Here is a 23,885-nt window from a genome sequence, read left to right as displayed (position 1 = left end):
CTTATCATCTCAGATGATAACATTGATGAGACATACGGAGTAAACGTGCAGTTTGAGTCTGATGAAGAGGTGAGCAATAAATGAGACACATGTTACATATGCCTCATTTTTTGAAGTTGAGATACAGAAATCCTTTAGCTTAAGTCATAAATTTATGGTGTTATATATGTCGAACTTAGATATTTAGTGTTATTTTGCTTTTTAGTATGACTGTCTTCAGGTTTTCTAAACATATTTAAGTTAGTGTAAGTCAATACAATAACTTTAAGTAGATCAGGAGAAAAAAGATAAAACAAAGTGCATACATCTACTAAGAATGCATTCCAATATTGTTGACAGCATTTTAACCATATTGCAATAATCTAGTACTTTTTAGTTTAGAGTACCACAGCCAGTTTCAAAAGAGTATTGTACCCCAGGAGTATAGACTATATACTTGGTTGTTTAAATAGCAATGGTAACAGTCATGTAACTGAAGAGGAATGAGCAGAGCATTCGGAAAACAATTGTAAAGTTGACCTGGGTATACTGTTCAAGGCTAATCTGAGCTGCATAATGAGATCTGTCTCAAAAAAAAATTATATACTTAGGGTTTTCATTTGGGGTGAACTTGCCTACTGAAAAAGAAATTACCAGCTGTAAAATTTATGTAACATAGAAGAAAGGGTATCACACAGGATGGTAGAATACTGGCCTAAAAGCCAAGAATTCTGAATTTCATTCTTGTATCTTGGGCAAATAATTTTGCTTGTTTCTCTTTCTATAAAATGAAGTGAGTAATGACTACAAAAATAACTTTTCTATAGTATAGTTAATTGGACTTTAAGTAGTAATAGTACTTTGCTCATGGCATTCACTTATTACTAAGTAACTACCATGAACTGTTCTAAATATATATACTGTACAATGTGAGTAGATTCCTAGAAAGCAAGCTAAATAGTTTCTCTGTATTACTGATGCACAGTCTACTTTCTCAGGCATTCTCCCCCTAATCCTCTGTATGTTTCAGAAAGAGTATTGTCCAGGTGGTTCCATTGTAGGAACTAAAGTGCAGAGGAGAAAAGAGAGCAGATACATCAAATGAGTCTATGCCAAGCAGGCCTTCTATTAAAGTATATGGGATAAAATGGCAGGTCTTTTATTGTTATTATTATTTTTGCCAGTCCTGTGGCTTAAACTCAGGGCTAAGCATTACCCTTGGATTTCTCAAGTCTAGAGCACTGCCACTTAGCCATAGCACCACTTCTGGCTTTTTTTTTTCTGTGTATGTGGGTACCAAGGAATCTAACCCAGGTCTTTCTGCATGTTAGGCAAACACTATACCACTAGGCTAAACTCCTGGCCCAGTATGGCAGGTCTTGATTCCAGTCAGCAGTTGGTTTCTCCCAAAAGCCATTCTCATGGCTCTATAACAGTGAAACTCACTTAGGGTGATGTGGCGACACAGGTTCATATCCACATTATAATTGAGGTTGGGGTATTTCCACAGGAAGGTGATGAAGATGTTTATGGAGAGGTTAGAGAAGAGGCATCTGATGATGACATGGAAGGGGATGAGGCAGTTGTACGCTGTACCCTCTCAGCTAATGTAAGTATAGTCTTGTTCCCTTTGCTCTAAGACCAGGCTATTTTTTTTTTCCTTTGGTCGTGGGACTTGAACTCTGGGCCTGGAACTCTGGGCCTGGGTGCTGTCCCTAAGCTCTTCAGCTCAAGGCTACCACCCTACCCCTGGAGCCACAGTGTCACTTCTGATTTTCTGGTGATTAATTGGAGATAAGAGTCTCAAGACTTTTTAGTGCCCAGGCCGGCTATGAACTGCAATCCTCAGATGCTTAAATCTTAGCCTCCTCAGTAGCTAGGATTACAGGCGTGAGCCACCATGCCTGGCAATCAGACTATTTTTAGACTTACTTCTTCCTTATACTTCCACCCTTAATTACCTATTGAGCTGTGTTTGCTTGTTAATTTATTATGTTTGTTTATTTATTTTTTAACCCAGTCTGAGACTGGGAATCAAATTCGATATATGACGTTTAAGCTCATTGGCTGATGTCCTGTCACTTCAGCCAGGCCTCTAACCACGGTTTTTTTTCTTTTTTTTTTTTTTTTTTCTTTTTTTGCCAGTCCTGGGCTTGAGCTGAGGGCCTGAGCACTGTCCTTGGACTTTCTCAAGGCAAGAACTCTACCACTTGAGCCAAAGCACCACTTCTGGCTTTTTTTTTTTTTTTCCCTATGTATGTGGTACCGAGGAATCAAACCTGGGTCTTCATGCATACTAGGAAAGCACTCTACCACTAGGCCAAGCTCCTGGCCCTAACCACAGTTTATTATCTACAAAGAGGTTTCAGTTCAGCTTTGTTTTGTTTTTTTTTAAAGGGGCTGGTCCTGGGGGCAGGAATTTGGCCTAGTGGTTAAAGTGCTTGCCTAGCATCCACGAAGACCCAGGTTCGATTCCTTGGTACCACATACATAGAAAAAAGCCGGAAGTGGTGCTGAGGCTCAAGTGGTAGAGCTCTAGCCTTGAGAAAGTCCAAGGACAGTGCTCAGGCCCTGAGCTCAAGCCCAGGACTGGCAAAAAAAAAAAGGGGGGGGGGAGGCTGGTCCTGGGGTGGGTGCTGTTGTTCCTGAGCTTTTTGTCTCAATGCTAGTACTCTACCACATTGAGCCTCAGCTCTACTTCTGAAATTCTCAGATCTCAGCCTCATGAATAACTAGGATTATAGGTATGAGCCCGCCAGCACCTGGCTCAACAAATCATCTTGATCATTGTCAACTCTGAGCTATGGGTTTTTTTTTTTTGTTTTTTTTGTTTTTTTTGGCTAGTCACAGGGCTTGAACTCAGGGCTTGAGCACTGTCCTTGTGCTTTCTCAAGCCTAGAGCTCTACCACTTAGAGCCATAGCACCACTTCTGGCTTTTTCTATGTATGTGGTACCAAGGAATCAAATCCAAGTCGTTGTGCATGGTAGGCAAGCACTCTACCACAATGCCTAACTCTCGGCCGTGAGCCATGTTTTGATAGAATGACCCATGATAGACATTTAGTACCCTGATTTTTTTATGACTTCAGTCATTGTATTTCCTTTTGGGCATGGGTTGATGGAATCTTACTTTGGTGTGTTCTCGAATTCATTGTAGTAGAGCTGTTTACCTCTGGAAACTCCTCAAAAGAATGTGTGGTATAAGTTGATGAGTGACTTGTAAGGTGATGAAAAAGTAGTGGAGCAAAGTAACACCTAGTAATCCAAGGTATCTGCTTACCTTTTTAGCTTGTGGCTTCCGGTGAGCTAATGAGTTCCAAGAAGAAGGATTTACACCCTCGGGATATTGATGCATTTTGGCTACAGCGGCAACTCAGTCGTTTCTATGATGATGCCATTGTGTCACAGAAGAAGGCAGATGAAGTGTTGGAGATTTTAAAGGTATGACGAAATAGTATTTCTGTGCAGCACATCTTAGCAGATGGGGAATAGTGTATGAAACAGTAGGTCTCTGTGCCCTTAATTGTGGCATTACCTTCTTTCTTCAGACAGCAAGTGATGACCGGGAATGTGAAAATCAACTGGTTCTGCTCCTTGGTTTTAACACTTTCGATTTTATTAAAGTGTTACGGCAGCACAGGATGATGAGTGAGTATACAGGGAGCTCTTCCTGTAAAGAAATAAATGCGTGCGTGCATGCATGCGTGCGTGTGTGTATGTGTGTCTAGGCAATATGCTTGAGCTTTTTGTGGTTGAGGCCAGCACTCTACCATATGAGGCTCAGCTCTACTTCTGGCCTTTTGGTGTTTAATGGGAGGCTAAGCGTCTCACAGACTTTCCTGTTTGGGTTGGTTTTGAACTGTGATCCTCAGATCTCAGGATTTTTTTCAGGTGTGAGCCATTGGCGTCAGGTGAAAATTATTGTTATTATTTTTTTGCACCGAAGAGTGAAGGTTGATAATTAATCTCATTCCCTTAGTCCCACCTTCCCTTTCTTCCTATTGTGTTTGGCAGTTTTATATTGTACCTTGCTGGCCAGTGCTCAGAGTGAAGCTGAAAAGGAAAGGATCATGGGCAAAATGGAAGCTGATCCAGAGCTGTCCAAATTCCTCTACCAGCTCCACGAAACTGAGAAGGAGGATCTGATTCGAGTAAGGGCTGATTTGCCTTATCTGTCTTGTTTCTTATGTAGTGAAGGTTGAAGTATTTCTCTAAATTCTCAGGGTTTGTCAGTGGGTAGAGATTAGAACAAACTCATTCGTATTGGTAATACTGATGGCTTATCTTCATTAGAACCATGGAGACTTTAATAGTACTTATCATAATCTAAGATTTAACGTGTGTGTTTGCTTACTATAGAACTCATACTTCTACCCTGTAGGGACAGCTGTTAAAACTGAATTGTTAGATGTCTACTTCTTTTTTTTTTTTTTTTTTTTTGCCAGTCCTGGGCTTGAGCTCAGGGCCTGAGCAATGTCCTTGGACTTTCTCAAGGCTAGAGCTCTATCATTTGAGCCTCAGCACCACTTCCGGCTTTTTTCTATATGTGGTACCGAGGAGTGGAACCCGGGTCTTCATGCATGCTAGGCAAGCACTTTAACCACTAGGCCAAACTCCCGGCCCCTGTTAGATGTCTACTTCTGATATCCCTGTTTTGTGCGTTGTTCCTTAGTAGTACTGTTTTATTTCTGTTTTTTTGTTTGTTTTGTGATCTCTGGCAGGAATCTGAATGTCAAGTGCCATCTTTAGGTTTGGGAACCCATTAGTCAACCTCTGTCAGGCAAGCAGGTACTGGAAAGAACAAAAACCTAGAGAGGTGGTAACTTTTTGTGCTTTTTATCTTTTTCCACTATAGGAAGAAAGATCCCGGAGAGAGCGCGTTCGTCAGTCCCGAATGGACACAGATTTGGAAACCATGGACCTGGACCAGAGTGGAGAAGTGAGTTCCAGGCCACTTTCCCTGCTGCAGTGGATGGAAAACTCATTTGTTCAGGTTGTTTATTTACTGCATATTATTTTGTATATTACAAGGCACTGGCTCCACGGCAGGTTTTGGACTTAGAGGACTTAGTTTTTACCCAAGGGAGCCACTTCATGGCTAATAAACGCTGTCAGCTTCCTGATGGATCCTTCCGTCGCCAGCGGAAAGGATATGAAGAGGTGCATGTCCCTGCTCTGAAGCCTAAGCCCTTTGGTTCAGAAGAAGTAAGTGAACGGCTTTCTTTCTATTTTCTACTCAGCTTACTTTTTTCAGTTGGGATTTTAGCCATTACCCAAAATATAGCCTGTCATGCAAATAGTTTAAGAAGCAGAAGCTCCTTCAGTTTCTCCTTCTGATTCTGAGCCAAAGGGACAACATTGATCTTTGGACAGGCCTCTTAGAGTTAGGAGGCAGGGAGAGTGACTGTCTAGGAAATCCGAATGGACAGTCTGCTTGTTCATGGATACTTCCAACATGATGTATATGAGATTCCTTCCTTTAAGCAACTACTTCCAGTGGAGAAGCTGCCAAAGTATGCCCAGGCTGGATTTGAGGGCTTCAAGACACTGAATCGAATCCAGAGTAAACTCTACCGTGCTGCTCTGGAGACAGATGAGAATCTGCTGTTGTGTGCTCCTACTGTAAGTTCTGCCCTGCTTACTTCTTTTCTGATGCAATGTCCAGAGTTCTGGTGGTGAGATTTGATGTTAATTCTTTCCTTTAGCCCCCAATTCTTTACTCTTGGTTGGAAAATATATTAAATAGTGGGATAAAAGGCTCAGTTCTCTGTTTTGGAGCCCATGGGAGCTAAAGTGGTGATCACAGCTAGATGAAGAGGCTGTCTCAACCTTGACCTTTTCTAGGGTGCCGGGAAGACTAATGTGGCCCTGATGTGTATGCTCCGGGAAATAGGGAAACACATAAACATGGATGGCACTATCAATGTGGATGACTTCAAGATCATCTACATTGCTCCCATGAGGTCCTTGGTGCAGGAAATGGTGGGCAGTTTTGGAAAGGTAAGAGTTACAGCTCTGTTTCAATAGATACTGGAGGAAAGATATTAGGTATTAGGGACAGAGCCTATATATTACTGCCTCTTGTGTTAGGACTTGTCCAAATACCTCTTTTTCTATTTTTTTCCCTGATATCAATATAATTTCACTTGGGTACATTTCTAAAACAAGGATATCCTAATCTTTTTTTTTCATATATTTTTTATTGTAATTAATAGAAGGGTTTAATCTATCTTTTTTTTTTTGCCAGTTCTGGGCTTGAGCTCAGGGCCTGAGCACTGTCCTTGGACTTTCTCGAGGCTAGAGCTCTACCACTTGAGCCTCAGCACCACTTCTGGCTTTTATCTATGTATGTGGTACCAAGGAATCGAACCCGGGTCTTCATGCATGCTAGGCAAGCACTTTAACCACTAGGCCAAACTCCTGGCCCTTAATCTATCTTTTATAAAGAATTTTACTAAGTTTCTTTCATCTCTGTAGCATGTATCATTGTCTTGAATTTTTTTTTTTTTTTTTTTTTTTTTTTTGGTGCCAGTCCAGGGGCTTGAATTCATGGTCTGAGCACTGTCCTTGGACTTTCTCAAGGCTAGAGCCACAGCACCACTTCTGGCTTTTTTCTATGTATGTGGTACCGAGGAATCAAACTCTGGTCTTCATGCATGCTAAGCAAGCACTCTACAACTAGGCCAAATTCCTTGAAAATTTTTGTTTTTGGTGCTGGTCCTGGGGCTTAAACTTGGGGTCTGGGTGCTGTCCCTGAACTTTATTTTGCTCAAGGTTAGTGCTCTACTCCTTGAGCCACAGTTCCACTTCAGGCTTTTTTGGTAGTTAATTGGAGCTTGGAGTTTCTTGGACTTTCCTGCTAAGGCTGGCTTTGAATCTCAGTCCTCAGATCTTAGCCTCCCGAGTAGCTAGGATTACAGGTGTGAGCAAGTGGCTCTTTATTTTTCATTTTGTTTTGAGATAAGACTTGATAAGTAGCCCCTGCTAACTTCAAACTTACTATATAAACCAGTTTAGCTTCAAACTTATGGTTAGCCTCCTGTTGAGATTATAGGCATACAGTAGTATGCCTATTTTGGAGTGTTTATGATATTAGACCTTGTGGTGGTGTTAATTCCTGTTGTTTCGATGTCTTCCTCTTATTTTATGCAGAGCTCTCTCAGACATCTGTCTGCTTCATTTGTCTGAGTGAAACTTAGATCTGTTTTAGGAATATATATTCACTTGGTATGAATCACCTGATACTTACCTAATCCTAGTTCCCATATTCTGAGATTGCCTAGAAAGAAAGAGTATTGTCTAGACCCCTTCAAGCATTCTTTTCCTCCCTTCTTTCCCCTTCCTACTTCCCTTTTTTTTCCTGGCCCTTGCACATACTAGGCAATTACTGTAGTAACTGAGCAGCCTCCCTAGCTACTTTCAAGCATTCTTGCCTGCTGTACCTTTTTTCCCTTAGCGCCTGGCCACATATGGCATTACTGTTGCTGAACTGACTGGGGATCACCAGCTGTGTAAGGAGGAGATCAGTGCCACACAGATCATTGTCTGCACCCCTGAGAAGTGGGACATCATCACCCGCAAGGGTGGTGAGCGGACCTATACTCAGCTGGTGCGACTCATCGTGCTGGTGAGTAGGGAGAGTGGATGACAGGAGGGAGAGACCTGTTGTGATAGGGAAGGTGTGTGTGTGTGTGTGTGTGTGACCAGTCCTGGGGCTTGAACTCAGGGCCTGAACACTGTCCTTGAGCTTTCTCAGGGCTCTACTACTTGAGCCACAACACCACCTCTGGCTTTTTTTGTGTATGTGGTACAAGGAATTGAACCCAGGGCTTTGTGCATGATGGGCAAGCACTAGGCCATGCTCTCATCCCTGCTTGGTTTTTTGGTTAGTATTCTCTTCTTTTTTTTTTTTTTTTTTTTTGGTCTTTTTTGGAACTGGGGATGTTGTACTTGCTGTGCTAGCCAAATGTTTTTCTAACGCGGTATATCCCAGCCCTTGGTTAGTATTCTTTTAGGCTTCTCTGTAGGCACTGGCCTCTGTAGTGACAGCTTTGTGGTTGTCATTAGATGAGAATCTTATCATAATAGAAAAATTTTCCATCCAGTTGCTGCATAAATTATTCCTCAGATCTCTTCATGTTGAAATATTTTTTTGTATATTTTTTATTGTAATTAATAGAAGGGTTACATTATATTTGCCAGATAGGAGGTGCATTAATTCACATACATTGATACCCTTTCTCATGTCTTGGTCCCCATTTCCCTCTCCCCCACCCCCACACCATGTTGAAATATTTTTAAATAAATAGCTCAAAAAATTATCTCCCCAGAGTGTTGGACTTTACAAATAAATTGCTCATTTTCAGAGATAAGCCAAGAGTCAGGACATTGTGTTCCATATACACAGAAGTATCCAGTGGGAAAAAGCATTTTAGCTTATTACTTATAAAATGAGGCAGATCTCAGCAGATGTTGCCATATCTCTGGTAATTTTCTACTCTCCCATTCCTTAGGATGAGATCCATCTTCTACATGATGATAGAGGTCCTGTCTTAGAAGCTTTGGTGGCCAGGGCCATCCGAAACATTGAAATGACCCAAGAAGATGTCAGACTCATTGGTCTCAGTGCCACCCTTCCTAACTATGAAGATGTGGCCACTTTTCTGCGTGTTGACCCTGCCAAGGGCCTCTTCTACTTTGACAACAGGTATAAGAAAAGACTGGAAGAAGTGTAGGCAAGGTGATCTTCTTGCTTTTGAGTTCCTTTTATTTTTGGTGGTATTGGGGTTTGAATTTCTGACCTCTGTTTGCTTGATAGATACGATACTTTATTAGCCATACCCACAGGCCACCCTCACCCCCCTGCCCTTTTTTTTTTGGTTCATCTTTGGGCCTGAGCTCTGTCCCTGAGCTCTTCAGTTCAAGGCTACTATTCTACCACATTGAACCACAGTGCCACTTCCAATTTTCTGGTAGTTAATTGGAGATAAGCGTGTCATAGACTTTCATGTCTGGTCTGGCTTTGAACCATGATCCTCAGATCTCAGCCTCCTCAGTAGCTAGGATTACAGGCGTGAGCATCACTAGTTCTTGTCCCTTTGCCTTATTTTTTAGACAATGTCTTGTGCTTTTTAGCCAGGGCTGGTCTTTGACCCTGATCTTCCTACTTATGCCTCTGGGATTATACCACCATCTCCAACTTCTTTGTTTAGATAGAGTTGTCCTCACTGACCTTTAAACTGTGATCGTCCTGATTTTTACCTCTTGAATAATTGTGTGAACCATTATGCCTACCCAAGGGCCATGCCCTTGAGTTTCTGTGTGTGAATCAAAAAGAGGAATATTGCTCCTAGGAAAAAGTTCTGTGTTTCTGCAGTATTTCCTGCTAAAAGCCTCATTGGTCTAACTGTTGCATTTCTAGCTTCCGCCCAGTGCCTCTGGAACAGACTTACGTGGGTATCACCGAGAAAAAAGCTATCAAACGTTTCCAGATCATGAATGAAATAGTCTATGAGAAAATCATGGAACATGCTGGAAAAAATCAGGTCTGTCCATTATCTGTTCTTGAATTTATTATTTTTAGAAGATATAGCACAAATCACCATTATCAGAGATGAAATGGGTTGTTAGTATTGAGCCTGTCATTAAAGGGATGATGTTCAAGGGTCAGGAATATAGCTCAAAGGATTGTAGCTCAGTGGCAGAACATATGTTTACCGTGTATAGGCTCTGAGTTTGGTTTCTAACACTAAAAACAAACAAATAGAACAATAAGGTAAAGTGTACAACTTTACATTCAAATTGGCCAACTAAATACTTAATGTACAGATGTGAAAAAGAAACTAGGAAACTAATGGATAGGGAATGGATAGATGGATAGGAAACGAATAGTTAGAATGATGTGGCTGTTCTAGCACTGTACACATAAATGGACATGTTAAACTCCTTTGTACAACTATTTGAAGAGGGAACATTAAAATAAACTGGCTAACTTAGAAATGGACCAGTTCCCCAACAAATATAAGAGCTTAGATGAAACAGATTGATTTTAAGTAGTCCTATAACCATTAGTGATACTGTTTTTGTAATTAGAAAACTCCCAAAAGAGAAATTGTCAGGCTTGGCCCAGAAAAATCAGTGTTTATAAGTTACCAAAAGTAAAAATACATTTCTTTTTGTATGATAAAAGGCATGTAAATTTATTTGAAGAAATTAGGTTATTTGAATGATTAGGAGAGGGTGGGGGAAGGAAATGGGGACAAAAACATGAGAAGGGGTATCAATGTATGAGAAATAATGTACCTACCATTTGGCGAATGTAACTGTAACCCCTCTATATATTACCCGGACAGTAAAAAAGAAAAAGGAAAAAAATAGGAGAGAAAATAGGTTATTTGATACCAGATCCTAGGAGTGTCACAGTACTATAATGTGATACTTTTTTTTTTTTTTTTTTTTTTTGCCAGTCCTGGGCTTGAGCTCAGGGCCTGAGCACTGTCCTTGGACTTTCTCAAGGCTAGAGCTCTACCACTTGAGCCTCAGCACCACTTCCGGCTTTTTTCTATGTATGTGGTACCGAGGAATCGAACCCGGGTCTTCATGCATGCTAGGCAAGCACTTTAACCACTAGGCCAAACTCCCGGCCCCTATAATGTGATACTTATCTCAGATTTAATTCCTAGTTTGTTGTGTTTTTTTTTTTTTTAAATAAAGTAATGTTTTAGCTATTTTCTTAAAGATATACCTCACGTATCTTAGACTTTTGTTATGCACGGACTTGAGAACCCTGAATCTGCATTCATACCACCTTTAAAGTGAGCTGCTAGGGTTAGTTTGGTTGGTTGCAGGGCAGTGTCACTGTCTGCAGCAGATTCCTTTCCCTTAGTCTTTGCTAGTCCTCTATAGATGTCTAAGCCAGGGTGCATTCTCAGATTGTCCCTTTTCCCCAACCATAGCTTCTTGAAATGGTGTGGCCTGTGCTTCCTGTTCCTGCTATTTTGGTGCTATGAGAGCTATGGAGTTATGGAGCTGTCTCTTGATTGTACCAAACTGGTTTCTCTGTAGGTGTTGGTGTTTGTCCACTCTCGTAAGGAGACTGGGAAGACAGCCAGGGCCATCCGGGACATGTGCCTGGAGAAAGACACTCTGGGTTTGTTTCTTCGAGAGGGCTCTGCCTCCACAGAGGTCCTTCGGACAGAAGCAGAACAGTGCAAGGTAAGGAGGGGTTACCTCTGTTTTACCAGGAGGTCACAAACAGCTCCACTGCTGGTGGGGGTGTTCTTGTTTGACATAGGTTCAGGGGGATGGTGTGGAGTCTTACAGGAAATTTAGCAGTCTTGGTCTTTCTGCTTGTAGAACCTGGAACTGAAGGATCTTCTACCTTATGGCTTTGCTATTCATCATGCAGGCATGACTAGGGTTGACCGAACACTCGTGGAGGATCTTTTTGCTGATAAACATATTCAGGTGAGGTTAGGAAAAGTTCCGGCCAGTCCCATCTCCCCCATTCCCCCGCTCCCTGGTTGTAGGGCTTGAACTGAGGGCCTGGGAGCTATTTCTGAGCTCTTGCTCAAGGCTAGTCCTCTACCACTTTCAGCCACAGTGCCACTCCCAGTTTTGTGGTGGTTAATTAGAGGTAAGAGTCTCACGGACTTTCCTGCCTGGGCTGGCTTTGGACTGCAATCCCTAGATCTTAGGCTCCAGAGTAGTTAGGATTCCAGATGTGAGCCGCTAGCGCCCAGCTTAGAAAAATCTTTGGGTGGAGCAGATGACATGGCCTTTAGAAGACGTGAATTGTCAATGATCATGTGATAGTTTTGTAGGCTCCTGGTACTTTGTGGGTTTTAGTGCACCTTGTCCATATCAGAAGGTTGTAGTTGTAGTGTAACTCCTACTTTTCAACATACTATCTGAGGGGAAGATAAGTGAGTTTAGAAAAGTGTGTGAGGAGCATAAAAACACGTACTCTGAAGCTCCACCTAATGTCAATGTCTCACAAGATAAGGTCATTATTCCTTCCATCCTTAGGGTGGTCTGAATTTTCTTTAACCTTAATTAACATAGGTGGGTTTTCTTTTTCTTTCTTTCTTTTTTTTTTTTTTTTGCCAGTCCTGGGCTTGAGCTCAGGGCCTGAGCACTGTCCTTGGACTTTTCTCAAGGCTAGAGCTTTACCACTTGAGCCTCAGCACCATTTCTGGCTTTTTTCTATGTATATGGTACTGAGGAATCGAACCCGGGTCTTCATGCATGCTAGGCAAGCACTCTACCACGAGGCCAAATTCCCAGCCCTTCTTTTTCTCTCTTTCTTTTTTTTTTTTTTGCCAGTCCTGGGGCTTGAACTCAGTGCGTGAGCACTGTCCTTGTGCTTTCTCAAGGCTATAACTCTACTTCCTACTTCCAGCTTTTTCTGTGTATCTTGTACTGAGGAATTGAACTGAGGTCTTTGTGCATGCTAGAGTGCTAGCACTTTATCACTGGGACACACTCCTGGTCTCTGGTTCTGTACTTCTGACTTGGTATTCTCTGGAACCTTTTTTTTGTGGGTCATAGGGCTTGAACCTTGGGTCTGGGCCCTGTCCCTGAGCTCTTCAGCTCAAGGCTAACACCCTACCCCTTAAGCCTTAGCCCCACTTCCCGTTTTCTGGTGTCACAGTCTCACAGTCTTTAGTGCTCAGGCTGACTCTGAACTGCGATCCTCAGATCTCAGCCTCCTGAGTAGCTAGGATGCATGAGCAACTGCGCCCATGTTAATTCTTGAAAAAACGGAATTCAAAGACCCTTTCCTCATTATTGTGGTGTCACATTGACAAGTACTTACCACTCAGATTTCACTCCATGTATTAGTTATTTTACTTGTCACTATGACCAAAGTCCTGACCTTGCATCTACAGGTTTTGGTTTCCACAGCAACTCTGGCGTGGGGTGTGAATCTCCCTGCTCATACAGTCATCATCAAAGGCACCCAAGTGTATAGTCCAGAGAAGGGACGTTGGACAGAGCTGGGAGCACTGGATATTCTTCAGGTACAGAGCCTTTTGAGTTTGCTCTCAGTATAAGGTTACTGGGAAGATGGAAGATCAAAGGCTTGAATTCTGCAACGCAGAATCCCTGTGTCAAAACTCAAAGCTTTCCAGCTACAACATTCTTCCTTTGTGCCTTAGATGCTAGGACGTGCTGGACGGCCCCAGTATGACACCAAGGGCGAAGGCATACTCATCACCTCTCATGGGGAGTTACAATACTACTTGTCGCTCCTCAATCAACAGCTTCCTATTGAGAGCCAGATGGTATCAAAGCTGCCCGACATGCTTAATGCAGAAATCGTGCTGGGGAATGTCCAGAATGCAAAGGTAGGGAAGAGCCGTACTCTTAGGCCTTTAGGTCTTTTTCTGGTGGTACCTCAAGAGACTGAATTAACAGGAGTGGCTCTGCATTCTGTACCCACCTGATGTTCACTTCTAAGTTTCTGGGGTCTGTGGCAAGCCACTTTCTCTTGTTTTTGTTTTTGTTTTTGTTTTTTGCCAGTCCTGGGCTTGAGCTCAGGGCCTGAGCACTGTCCTTGGACTTTCTCAAGGCTAGAGCTCTACCACTTGAGCCTCAGCACCACTTCCAGCTTTTTTCTATGTATGTGGTACTGAGGAATCGAACCCGGGTCTTCGTGCATGTGAGGCAAGCACTCTACCACTAGGCCAAACTCCCAGCCCAAGCCACTTTCTCTTATTTCCAAGATCTTTGAAAGGGCCTTATCCTTTTATTGATGTAATAGAATAAGCATTCAGAAGACAGCATAGTACATTCATTGAACATCAGCAGATCTCCATGCTGACAACCACGGGCTCTCTTGTAGGATGCAGTGAACTGGCTTGGTTATGCCTACCTGTATATCCGAATGCTGCGGTCGCCAACTCTGTATGGCATCTCTCATGATGACCTGAAAGGAGATCCCTTGCTGGATCAGCGCCGACTAGATTTGGTTCACACTGCTGCATTGATGCTTGACAAGAACAACCTGGTCAAGTATGACAAGAAGACAGGCAACTTTCAGGTTCGTGGCATGAGGGTTCTCAGGAGAGGTTTCAGCAGAAGCCATAGGCTCAGGTAAAACTCTTCGAGATTTCTCCCATGATTTGAGTTTCCTGTCTATAATTGCTCCTTAGAACAAAGATTAGACTATACTGGTAAACGTCTCAAATGGTACTTGTTTATTTTCTTTGAGTACTCTGCTGTTTTGTTTGTGTTTTATTTTGCTAGTCCTGGGCCTTGAATTCAGAGCGCTGTCTCTGAGCTTCTTTGTGCTCAAGGCCAACACTCTACCACTTGAGCTGCAGTGCCACTTCCTGATGGTGGGGTTTGCACTAAGGAACTCATGCTCTTGCTCAGACTTTTTACTCCTGTCTGGTGCTCTATCACTTGAGGGATACCTTCAGTCTAGCATTTTGGTGGATAATTAGAGATGAATTTCACACACTTTTCTCCTCTGCTTGGCTTTGGTTTTTTGTTTTTGATGGTCTTAGGATTTCAACTCGGCCTGGGTGTTATCCTTGAGCCTCTTTGTGCTCAACGCTATTGCTCTCCCACTGGATCCACAGCACTCCAGGCCTTTTTCTCAATAGTTTATCTGAGATAATGGTCTCACAGACATTCCTGCCTGAGCTGGCTTCATCCTGAACCTCAAGTCTCAGTCTTGCTTTTTTTTTTTTTTTTTTGCCAGTCCTGGGGCATGAACTCAGGGCCTGAGCACTGTCCTTGTGCTTTCTCAAGGATAGAGTTCTGCTTCTTGAACGAACCACAGCACTACTTCCAGTTTTTTCTATATATTGTGGTACCTGGGAAACCAACCCAGGTCTTTGTGCGTGCTGGGCAACAACTCTTCCACTAGGCCAGGCTCCTGGACCCTCAGATCTCAGTCTTGTGAGTAGCTAGGATTACAGGCATGAGCCACCGGTGCCTACCACAATCCTCAGATCTCACCCTCCTGAGTAGCTAGGATTACAGGTGAGAGCCACCACACCCAGCTGTGGGCATCAGTTTTATATATGTCAGTTTATTTGCCATCTTCCTCATGTACTTGAGTCTTTTGTGGTAGAATTTTGTCCATTAGTTCTGTTAGGACAGTAATCTGGTGTTCAAGTTAGAGGTTGGGGCTTAATAGTCAGCATTGCCTTGAACCTTCATTCTCCCTAGGTGACAGAACTGGGTCGCATAGCCAGCCACTACTACATTACCAATGACACAGTACAGACCTACAACCAGCTGCTGAAGCCCACTCTGAGTGAGATTGAGCTTTTCCGTGTTTTCTCATTGTCCTCAGAGTTCAAGAACATTACCGTGAGAGAGGTGAGCCTATAAGCCTATACAGCATGTCAGGAAGGGGAGTTGGGACATACTGCCAAGGTGCTAGATGGCTTCTTTTCTATTTCCAGTGGCTTTTTTTTGACCTGTCTCTTCTTGTGGTAGGAGGAGAAGCTGGAGTTGCAGAAGTTGCTAGAGAGAGTGCCCATCCCTGTAAAGGAAAGCATTGAGGAACCCAGTGCAAAGGTGAGCCCATCTTTCCTTTGCTTGGTAGTTTTTGTAGTCTTCCAAAGATGAATCTTGAATTTGGGTTCATCCATGATAATCTCACACTTACTCCTAGGGTATTAGAAATGTATTCTAGAGCCTTATGAATGCTGTAGTTTTTGTTTGTAAATTGAGACCTGTGGAAGATTGCTCTTCTGGGCACATGTACCCAGTAGAGAAACACAGTTTGCTTTCTTGGGCTGTTCAGTAATTGGCCTCTTACTGGATATTGCTGTCTTTTTTCTAGATCAATGTGCTTCTCCAAGCCTTCATCTCTCAGCTGAAATTGGAGGGCTTTGCACTGATGGCTGATATGGTGTATGTTACACAGGTGAGGATGAAAGTTGTACTTGGGAGGTGAGCAGGGTCCCAATAGTTCCAGTGTCTTATATGCTGGCTGTATCCATCTTAGATAAAGGAGGCTTGAAACTAGTGAGCTAGAAGCAATGCTTAGTGTGTCCTAACTGGCTAGTTAGTGCCTGTGTGTTTCAGAATCTTCGCTGGACTGATCTTGAATATAGAGAAGGGCAGGCTTTAAGAAAAACTGTGAGGAAATCTTCCTTCATGGGAAACAGGAAATGTTTCTTTCCTTCTATAGCTTCCTACTTTCACCCTGTTGTACTAAAATAAATCCTTGCTAGAATTTACAAAGAAGAAGAAGAAAAAAGGATTGCTGATTGTCTCTGTAGGTCCTGATAGAGAGACAAGGAGATCCACCGGACAAAGCTTGCTTTTCCATAGAGAAATGACTTCCCATTGTGACTCAAGGACTAATCTATAAATTCAGAAATGGCAATGGATTTTTATTAGCTGTTCTTTGTCTTTGCCAGGAAGGGTAGAGGAAAAGAGTAATTACAGAGAAGATTTTTGTGACTTAGTGTGTATGATTGCATTGGGACTTTAAGTATTAACTGCGAGTAGCTAGGCCTAGGGATACTTGAGATTCTGAATGGGAACACTTTCTCTTTCCCTAGTCGGCTGGTCGATTGATGCGCGCCATCTTTGAAATTGTCCTGAACCGAGGTTGGGCACAGCTTACAGACAAGACCCTGAATCTCTGCAAGATGATCGACAAACGCATGTAAGAGCCCAGTGAACTGGTGGCAAGTCACCATGAGTTGGAGCCCAGGCTGAGAGCATGATGGGAAAACCTCAGAATGCCTTGGATCACCAGTCCTGATGGCTGAAGTGTGGCACGCAGCTGGGTGACAGTTGAAAAAAGAAGAGAGCTCTTTAGGGTTCTGGGGAGTTGGGAGAGTGCCAGTCACTGTTGGCTCTGCTCTTGCAGTTTGAAGTCTTTCTCTAAAGATTGTGTCTTATGTGGTTATGGGTAAACTCTTAAAGATGTGATAAAGGCAGTCTCGCAGAATGAACCAATGGCTTTATCTCCTTCCTGGATAGGTGGCAGTCCATGTGTCCTCTGCGTCAGTTTCGTAAACTCCCAGAAGAGGTAGTGAAGAAGATAGAGAAGAAAAACTTTCCCTTCGAGCGCTTGTATGACCTGAATCATAATGAAATAGGTGTGTGAGAATCTCTTGTCTTATCCTGTGGCCCAGATGTCTTTCTCAGCTTCCATAGTTTCCAGGTCATAGTTCTTGTGCCTGTGCTAACTTCTCATGTCCCACTGAAGTCCAGACTCACTTTTGAATGACATTTTGAATGTTCTTGGGTTTAAAGTAAAAAGTGTATCTCGTGTAGAATCTGCCCTTTTCCAACGGGCCACTTGGACCCAATTTGCAGATCTGCTAGGCTCGCTAGGCCACAGCTCCAGTGCTCTTTTAATTTCCTCATAGGGGAGCTTATCCGCATGCCGAAGATGGGGAAGACCATCCACAAGTATGTACACCTGTTCCCCAAGTTGGAGTTGTCAGTGCACCTACAACCCATCACACGCTCTACGCTGAAAGTAGAACTGACCATCACTCCAGATTTCCAGTGGGATGAAAAGGTTAGGCTTGCTGGGCAGAGGGTCCTGGGTAGGAAGTGCTGAGTCCCCGAGGCAGCTCACCTTGCTTTTACCTGTGCTTGTGATGGCAGGTCCATGGTTCATCAGAGGCATTCTGGATTCTGGTAGAGGATGTGGACAGTGAGGTGATTCTGCACCATGAGTATTTTCTACTAAAGGCCAAGTATGCCCAAGATGAGCACCTCATTACATTCTTCGTGCCCGTCTTTGAACCACTGCCTCCTCAGTACTTCATCAGAGTTGTGTCTGACCGCTGGCTCTGTGAGTATCTTCTCTTTGAGTCCCCAGGGACAGTAGAAAGATTTCTTGTGTCTTATCCTGGTCTTGACATTGTTGGGAAGGAATGGTGTACCTAGAGTACTTGGTGCCCACAGTTTGGGGGTAGTTTGGAAGCCTGTTAGAAGATTGCTTCCTACACTTTCATTTTGTTTTGTTTTCCCTTCTGGCAGCTTGTGAGACCCAACTGCCTGTCTCCTTCCGGCACCTCATTCTTCCAGAGAAGTATCCCCCTCCAACAGAACTGTTGGACCTACAGCCCTTACCTGTGTCTGCTTTGAGAAACAGTGCCTTTGAGAGTCTTTATCAGGATAAATTTCCTTTCTTCAATCCTATCCAGACCCAGGGTGAGTATCTGAATCACAGGTAGTTGGTTGGTTATCTTGATCTACCTTTTATAGTCATGTAGAGATAGGTGTACTCTGTTGCAGGGGTCACTCAAGTGCTTGTAATCCTGGAGCTCCTCAGTATAGCTGTTAGGGTCCACCCGGGCATTTCTTTCTCACAGATGTGCTTGTTTAGTGTTAGATTTGCTTTCCTACTCTGCATGCCTTCCTAGGGAGTCATGATGCTTTGCTATCATGTTGTGGTCTTTTTTTTTTTTTTTTTGAGACAGTCTCATTATATATTTTGGTGAGTTCAAATCCAGAGTCTCCTTGTATAGTCCAACAAGACCCCAGCCCCATTATTGTCATTTCTTATGCTCAGGGTGCTAATGCCTGCTTCTGAAGCCCCAGGGTTGACCCAGTGTGGCTTTGTTCGAGAGCTTCCCATCCCCATCATAAATAGCAACTAATTCACAGAATAGGCACTGTGGAGGGAGTCCAGCAATGATTTCCCTAATCTTTCTCCCATCAGTCCTTTGAGGGGGTTACTATTTAATATTAAAGAACCTCATTTTATATAGATAAGGTGTCCTAGTTGAACTAGCTAGGAAATATAGAACTTGGATCTTAACCCAATCTTGATGTTAGGGCTTGGGTTCTCACATTCTGTGTTAGACTATTTGTAGAAAACACAAGAATGCTGAAGGGGCAGAGGGAGGTATCCTGATTTCTGAGAAACAAAGAAGGATGCTTGGCCTCTTCCTGTTTTGTCTTCCCATAATTCTGAATTATGGGTGCCTGAATTTTGATCTTGTCCTCTCCTGGTTTTGTGGGAGGAGAAGCTAGTAGGCCAGGCCAGCTCCTGTGCCACTGCCATTATTTCCTCTGCAAAATAGTCATCTAGTTTCTTGTTTTATGGTGTCATTTGTATTGTTAAGTGATCTGCCTCCTGGTCTTGTTACTTCTTTCCTGGTGCTCAACTTTTCTTCTTGGTTTCCAGTGTTTAACACCGTGTACAACAGTGATGATAATGTGTTTGTGGGGGCCCCCACGGGCAGTGGGAAGACAATCTGTGCAGAGTTTGCCATCCTGCGGATGCTACTGCAGAACTCAGAGGGGCGCTGCGTCTACATTACCCCCATGGAGGCCCTGGCAGAGCAGGTGTGTGATATGCTATAGCCCAGAAGCCATTTCAATTATAATTTCAGATCAAGGTTTTCTAAGCTCTGCTCTCCTATCACTTAAAGGTGGTGTAGGATTAGAAAGCAGTTGAGTGAGCCAGGCTTGTGGTGCACACTGTGATAGTTGTAACTGCCCAGGAGGTTGAGGCAAAGGATCACTTTAGCCCCTGAGTTTGAGGCTGCCTTGAGCGACATAATAAGAGTCCATGTAGAAAGAAACTGGGTGCTGGTGGTTCACTACTGTAATCCTACCTCCTCAGGGCTGAAATATAAGGATTACAGTTCAAGGCCAGACCGAGCAGGAAAGTCTGTCTGTGAGAGTTGTGTGTGTGGTTGTCTTTTTTTTTTTTTTTGCCACTCTTGGGGCTTGAACTTAAGGCCTGGGCATGGTCCATGGGCTTCTTTTGCTCAAGGCTAGCACTCTACCACTTGAGCCACAGCACCATTTCCAGCCTTTTCTGTTTTAGGTACTGCTGAGGAATCAAACCCAGAGCTTCATTCATGTTAAACAAGCACTCTGCCACTAAGCCACATTCCTAGCCCTCCATGAGACTCTTATTTTCAATTTGATAGGAGAAAACTGGAAGTGGCTCTGTGGCTCAAAGAAAAAAAAAAGTATCATGAGATCTTTGACCTCTTAGTTCAATTTCTAATAAGTGAAAAATACCCACTGTGGCTTGCTTATATATCTTCTTCCCCTGACTGCCAGGTGTACATGGACTGGTATGAAAAGTTCCAGGACAGACTTAACAAGAAGGTTGTGCTCCTGACGGGGGAAACCAGCACAGACCTGAAGCTTCTGGGCAAAGGCAACATCATCATCAGCACTCCCGAGAAGTGGGACATACTTTCCCGGCGGTGGAAGCAGCGCAAGAATGTCCAGAACATCAACCTGTTTGTGGTGGATGAAGTCCACCTCATCGGGGGCGAGAATGGGGTATGAAGTGATCTTGCTGCACACATGGAGACTGAGACTGGCTCAGCGACTTTGGCACTGGGTGTGGTATTTTGCTGTAGGCCAGAACTGGGGGTTCTTCCTCCGAGGGTTCTGCCCTCTTAGAAAAATGATGTTTCTTAGTAGAGATTGGCTGCATGGGGGCAGGGGAATCAAAGACAGGAGAACCCTTAATTGGAAGGGTTGAATGATCATGAAAGGGAAACTCAGACAGAGGCTGGGGAGCTGGGCCTTCAGTGACTCTTTCCTCTCCTTTCTCAGCCTGTCTTGGAAGTGATCTGCTCTCGTATGCGCTACATCTCCTCCCAGATCGAACGACCTATTCGCATTGTGGCTCTTAGCTCGTCCCTCTCAAATGCCAAGGATGTGGCTCACTGGTTGGGCTGTAGTGCCACCTCCACCTTCAACTTCCACCCTAATGTGCGCCCCGTGCCCTTGGAGTTGCACATTCAGGTAGGAGCCACTCCCCAGGCCCTTGGTGGCTTCAGAGATCCCTACTTAACCCAGCTTTGGTGACCTTGGGTGTCATTTCTTTGGTGTCCAGGGCTTCAACATCAGCCATACGCAGACCCGCCTGCTGTCCATGGCCAAGCCGGTGTACCATGCTATCACCAAGCACTCGCCTAAGAAGCCTGTCATTGTTTTTGTCCCATCTCGAAAGCAGACGCGCCTGACTGCCATTGATATCCTCACCACCTGTGCGGCAGACATTCAGCGGCAGAGGTAGCTAGAAGTTGCTGCTTGCTAAAGAATACTCTGTTAAGGCTGTTAAGGGTGGAGGCTTGGGCTTGGAGTCTTAGGTGAAAGAGTCTGCAGGAGATGGGACCCTCTGAGCTGAGTGAGTGTCCTTGCCACCTAGGTTCTTGCACTGCACTGAGAAGGACCTGATTCCATACTTGGAGAAGCTAAGTGACAGTACACTCAAGGAAACACTGCTAAATGGGGTGGGCTACCTACACGAGGGGCTCAGCCCTATGGAGCGACGTCTGGTGGAGCAGCTCTTCAACTCAGGTAACAATACCTCATGGTGATGTGTCTCTGTGGTGGAATACTAGTAATTTTTACAATACTGTTAGGATTGTTTTTCTCATTTGATTCCCCCAGACACTTGTGATATAGGTGGGACAAATATCCCTTCTTGTTAAATGAGTAAAGAGGCAGGCACACAAACTCATACATTTTCAGTTTGATTTTCTGGAGTCCAAGACCATTAGCCACTAGACCTGGTTCTTTGTCAGATGTCAAGTCTCTAAGATGGTTAGACCTTAGAGATGTAGCACATGGTGAAGCACTAGTTGATGTTTCTTGTTGACCTGTGGCATTTCAAGTATTACTCATCCTGGCATTCTTTAATAGAGCCTCTCTGTAGATTCTCTTGCCAAAATCATCCTTGAATTTGCTTGATTGGGAGTTTTCCCAGTGACCTCCATTTTGCTGCAGTGGGTTGAGTAAGATTCCAGCTGAGTTAGTGTTAGCTGTTGCCATTAGCAGGTCAGCCAACATGTAGTAGTAGTAGTCTAATTCTTGCTTTGGGCTTCAGATTCTACTCTAGGATTGTATGTTTCCTCTCAAATGGTCCCAGAACAAGGTTCCAACAACGTGGAACAACTTCACACTATTGTGTTTTTGTTCCCTTTTGTCCTATTAGACCTGGTTCCTAAGCAGTTTTATTCTAAGTTTTGAAGTGAAACATACGATTAGCTGCTACTGCCCATGTGACAATACGCTACTTCTCCAGGGAGCCCTACTTAATCTTTTCCTGCCCTCTGCTGTTTAGGCGCTATTCAGGTGGTAGTGGCTTCTCGGAGTCTGTGCTGGGGCATGAGTGTGGCTGCCCACTTGGTGATCATCATGGATACCCAGTACTACAATGGCAAGATCCACGCGTGAGTACAATTGGTGTTTGGAATTAACCAAAACCTCTCTCCTGTAATGAACATACATTGCAGACAAGCCAGGGAAGCAACACAGCTAGATACGTTTTTGTCTTCTTTCACAGTGCTGGGGACTGTTTCTCACAAATAGTAGGCAACTGTGGAGTGTTTGAAAGACTTTTCAGTATTAGTCTCTGGACCCAGGCTCACTTTATTTTTTTATTTTTATTTTTTTTTGCTGGTGTTGTGGTTTGAACTCAAGACGCTGTCCCCAAGGGTTTTTTTTTTTTTTGCTCAAGAATAGCACTCTGGGTTGGGAGTATAGCCTAGTGGTAGAGTGCTCGCCTCCCATGCATAAAGCCCTGGGTTCAATTTCTTGGTACCACATACACAGAAAAAGCCAGAGGTGGCATTGTGGCTCAAGTGACAGAGCACTAACTTTGAGCAACAAGTGTCCAAGAACAGTGCTCAGGCCCCGAGTTCAAGCCTGACTAGCCAAAAAAAAAAAAAAAAGAAAAACAAAACAATAGTATTCCACTTGAGCCACAGCTCCATTTCTGGCTTTTTTTTTTTTTTTTTTTTTTTTTGCCAGTCCTGGGCTTGAGCTCAGGGCCTGAGCACTGTCCTTGGACTTTCTTAATGTTAGAGCTCTACCACTTGAGCCTTAGCACCACTTACAGCTTTTTTCTATGTATGTGGTACCAAGGGATTGAACCCAGGTCTTCGTGCATGCTAGACAAGCACTCTACCACTAGGCCAAACTTGCATCTTTTTTTTTTTTTTATGTTTACTTGGAGATAGTCACTTTCTTGCCCTTGCTGACTCTTAACTGTAGTCTTCAAATACTAGATTCCTGAGTAGATAAGATTACAGGTGTGAGCCATTGGTACCCACCCACATTTGGTTTTGCGCTGGAACTTCATTTCAGGACTATTACTCAGTATTATTTTTCTTGCTCAAAGCCAGCCTGGCACTAAAGTCTGTGAGACTCTTATCTTCTTAATTAGCCACCAGAGAACGGGAAGCTGTGCTGTGGCTCAAGGGGTAGGGCACTAACCTTGAGCTGAAGAGCTCAGGGACAGCACTCAGGCCCAGAGTTCAAGTCACAGAACCAACCAAAAAACAAAAAAGAAAGAAAAGAAAACTAAAATGATTGCAAGTAAAACAAGTTCCTAAATTTCAAGTATGGCAAGTTCATAAGCAATTTTGCTGTAATTTGGCCTCTTGTCCTTGTGTTTGCTTCTATTTTCCCTGATGTGAAAGGCAGTCAGGGCTCCTAAGTATGGTCTCACTGGTAATGTACCTTTGTTCTCTTTTGCCACCAGCTACGTGGATTATCCCATATACGATGTGCTTCAGATGGTGGGCCATGCCAACCGCCCTCTGCAGGATGATGAGGGGCGCTGTGTTATTATGTGTCAAGGCTCCAAAAAGGTCAGTCCTAGACTTGAGATACCTTGAGATCCTAATCCTTGAAACAGTCTTTCTTTTTGGTAGATGTCTTTATTCATTTTTTTGGTTGGTCATGAGGCTTAAAGTTAGGGCCTAGACACTGTCCCAGAGCTTTTATAAAAGGCCTTTTCTGTCAGTACAATAGGCCTCAGTCAAATAGAATTTTGCTGCCTGAAGAGAGTAATAACTTTATTATACTTGTTTACATTTTCCAACTGTATACTATATAATCAGCAAGTATGTGGTTCCAAGAAATCGAACCCAGGTCTTCGTGCATGCTAGATAAGCACTCTACCACTAGGCCAAACTCCTGGCCC

At 43.5% G+C, this 23,885-nt stretch overlaps 1 protein-coding gene across 1 annotated transcript in view; it reads left to right on the top strand.

Annotated features, from left to right (window-relative positions):
• Positions 1-23,885, top strand: part of Snrnp200 (small nuclear ribonucleoprotein U5 subunit 200) — a 34,644-nt gene that overhangs the window by 3,995 nt on the left and 6,764 nt on the right. The window contains exons 5-36 of the mRNA XM_090336409.1: positions 14-69; positions 1,490-1,588; positions 3,269-3,421; positions 3,529-3,628; positions 3,995-4,131; positions 4,836-4,919; positions 5,012-5,185; positions 5,465-5,602; positions 5,825-5,980; positions 7,437-7,607; positions 8,494-8,687; positions 9,402-9,525; positions 11,045-11,194; positions 11,336-11,446; positions 12,871-13,002; positions 13,141-13,329; positions 13,827-14,024; positions 15,164-15,316; positions 15,437-15,517; positions 15,786-15,869; positions 16,513-16,619; positions 16,940-17,058; positions 17,332-17,486; positions 17,576-17,765; positions 17,954-18,127; positions 19,107-19,267; positions 19,997-20,224; positions 20,504-20,695; positions 20,787-20,965; positions 21,102-21,253; positions 22,020-22,128; positions 23,442-23,550. Of these exons, the coding sequence (XP_090192535.1) occupies positions 14-69; positions 1,490-1,588; positions 3,269-3,421; positions 3,529-3,628; positions 3,995-4,131; positions 4,836-4,919; positions 5,012-5,185; positions 5,465-5,602; positions 5,825-5,980; positions 7,437-7,607; positions 8,494-8,687; positions 9,402-9,525; positions 11,045-11,194; positions 11,336-11,446; positions 12,871-13,002; positions 13,141-13,329; positions 13,827-14,024; positions 15,164-15,316; positions 15,437-15,517; positions 15,786-15,869; positions 16,513-16,619; positions 16,940-17,058; positions 17,332-17,486; positions 17,576-17,765; positions 17,954-18,127; positions 19,107-19,267; positions 19,997-20,224; positions 20,504-20,695; positions 20,787-20,965; positions 21,102-21,253; positions 22,020-22,128; positions 23,442-23,550 (4,559 nt within the window). The remainder of the gene's footprint in view (positions 1-13; positions 70-1,489; positions 1,589-3,268; positions 3,422-3,528; positions 3,629-3,994; positions 4,132-4,835; positions 4,920-5,011; positions 5,186-5,464; positions 5,603-5,824; positions 5,981-7,436; positions 7,608-8,493; positions 8,688-9,401; positions 9,526-11,044; positions 11,195-11,335; positions 11,447-12,870; positions 13,003-13,140; positions 13,330-13,826; positions 14,025-15,163; positions 15,317-15,436; positions 15,518-15,785; positions 15,870-16,512; positions 16,620-16,939; positions 17,059-17,331; positions 17,487-17,575; positions 17,766-17,953; positions 18,128-19,106; positions 19,268-19,996; positions 20,225-20,503; positions 20,696-20,786; positions 20,966-21,101; positions 21,254-22,019; positions 22,129-23,441; positions 23,551-23,885) is intronic.

This window comes from Megascapheus bottae, chromosome 7 (assembly GCF_031878675.1).
Source record: "Megascapheus bottae isolate mThoBot1 chromosome 7, mThoBot2.hap1, whole genome shotgun sequence".
Taxonomy (NCBI): Eukaryota; Metazoa; Chordata; class Mammalia; order Rodentia; family Geomyidae; genus Megascapheus; species Megascapheus bottae.
The sequence above is the reverse complement of the archived record's forward strand: the minus strand, read 5'-3'. Positions and strand labels throughout refer to the sequence as shown.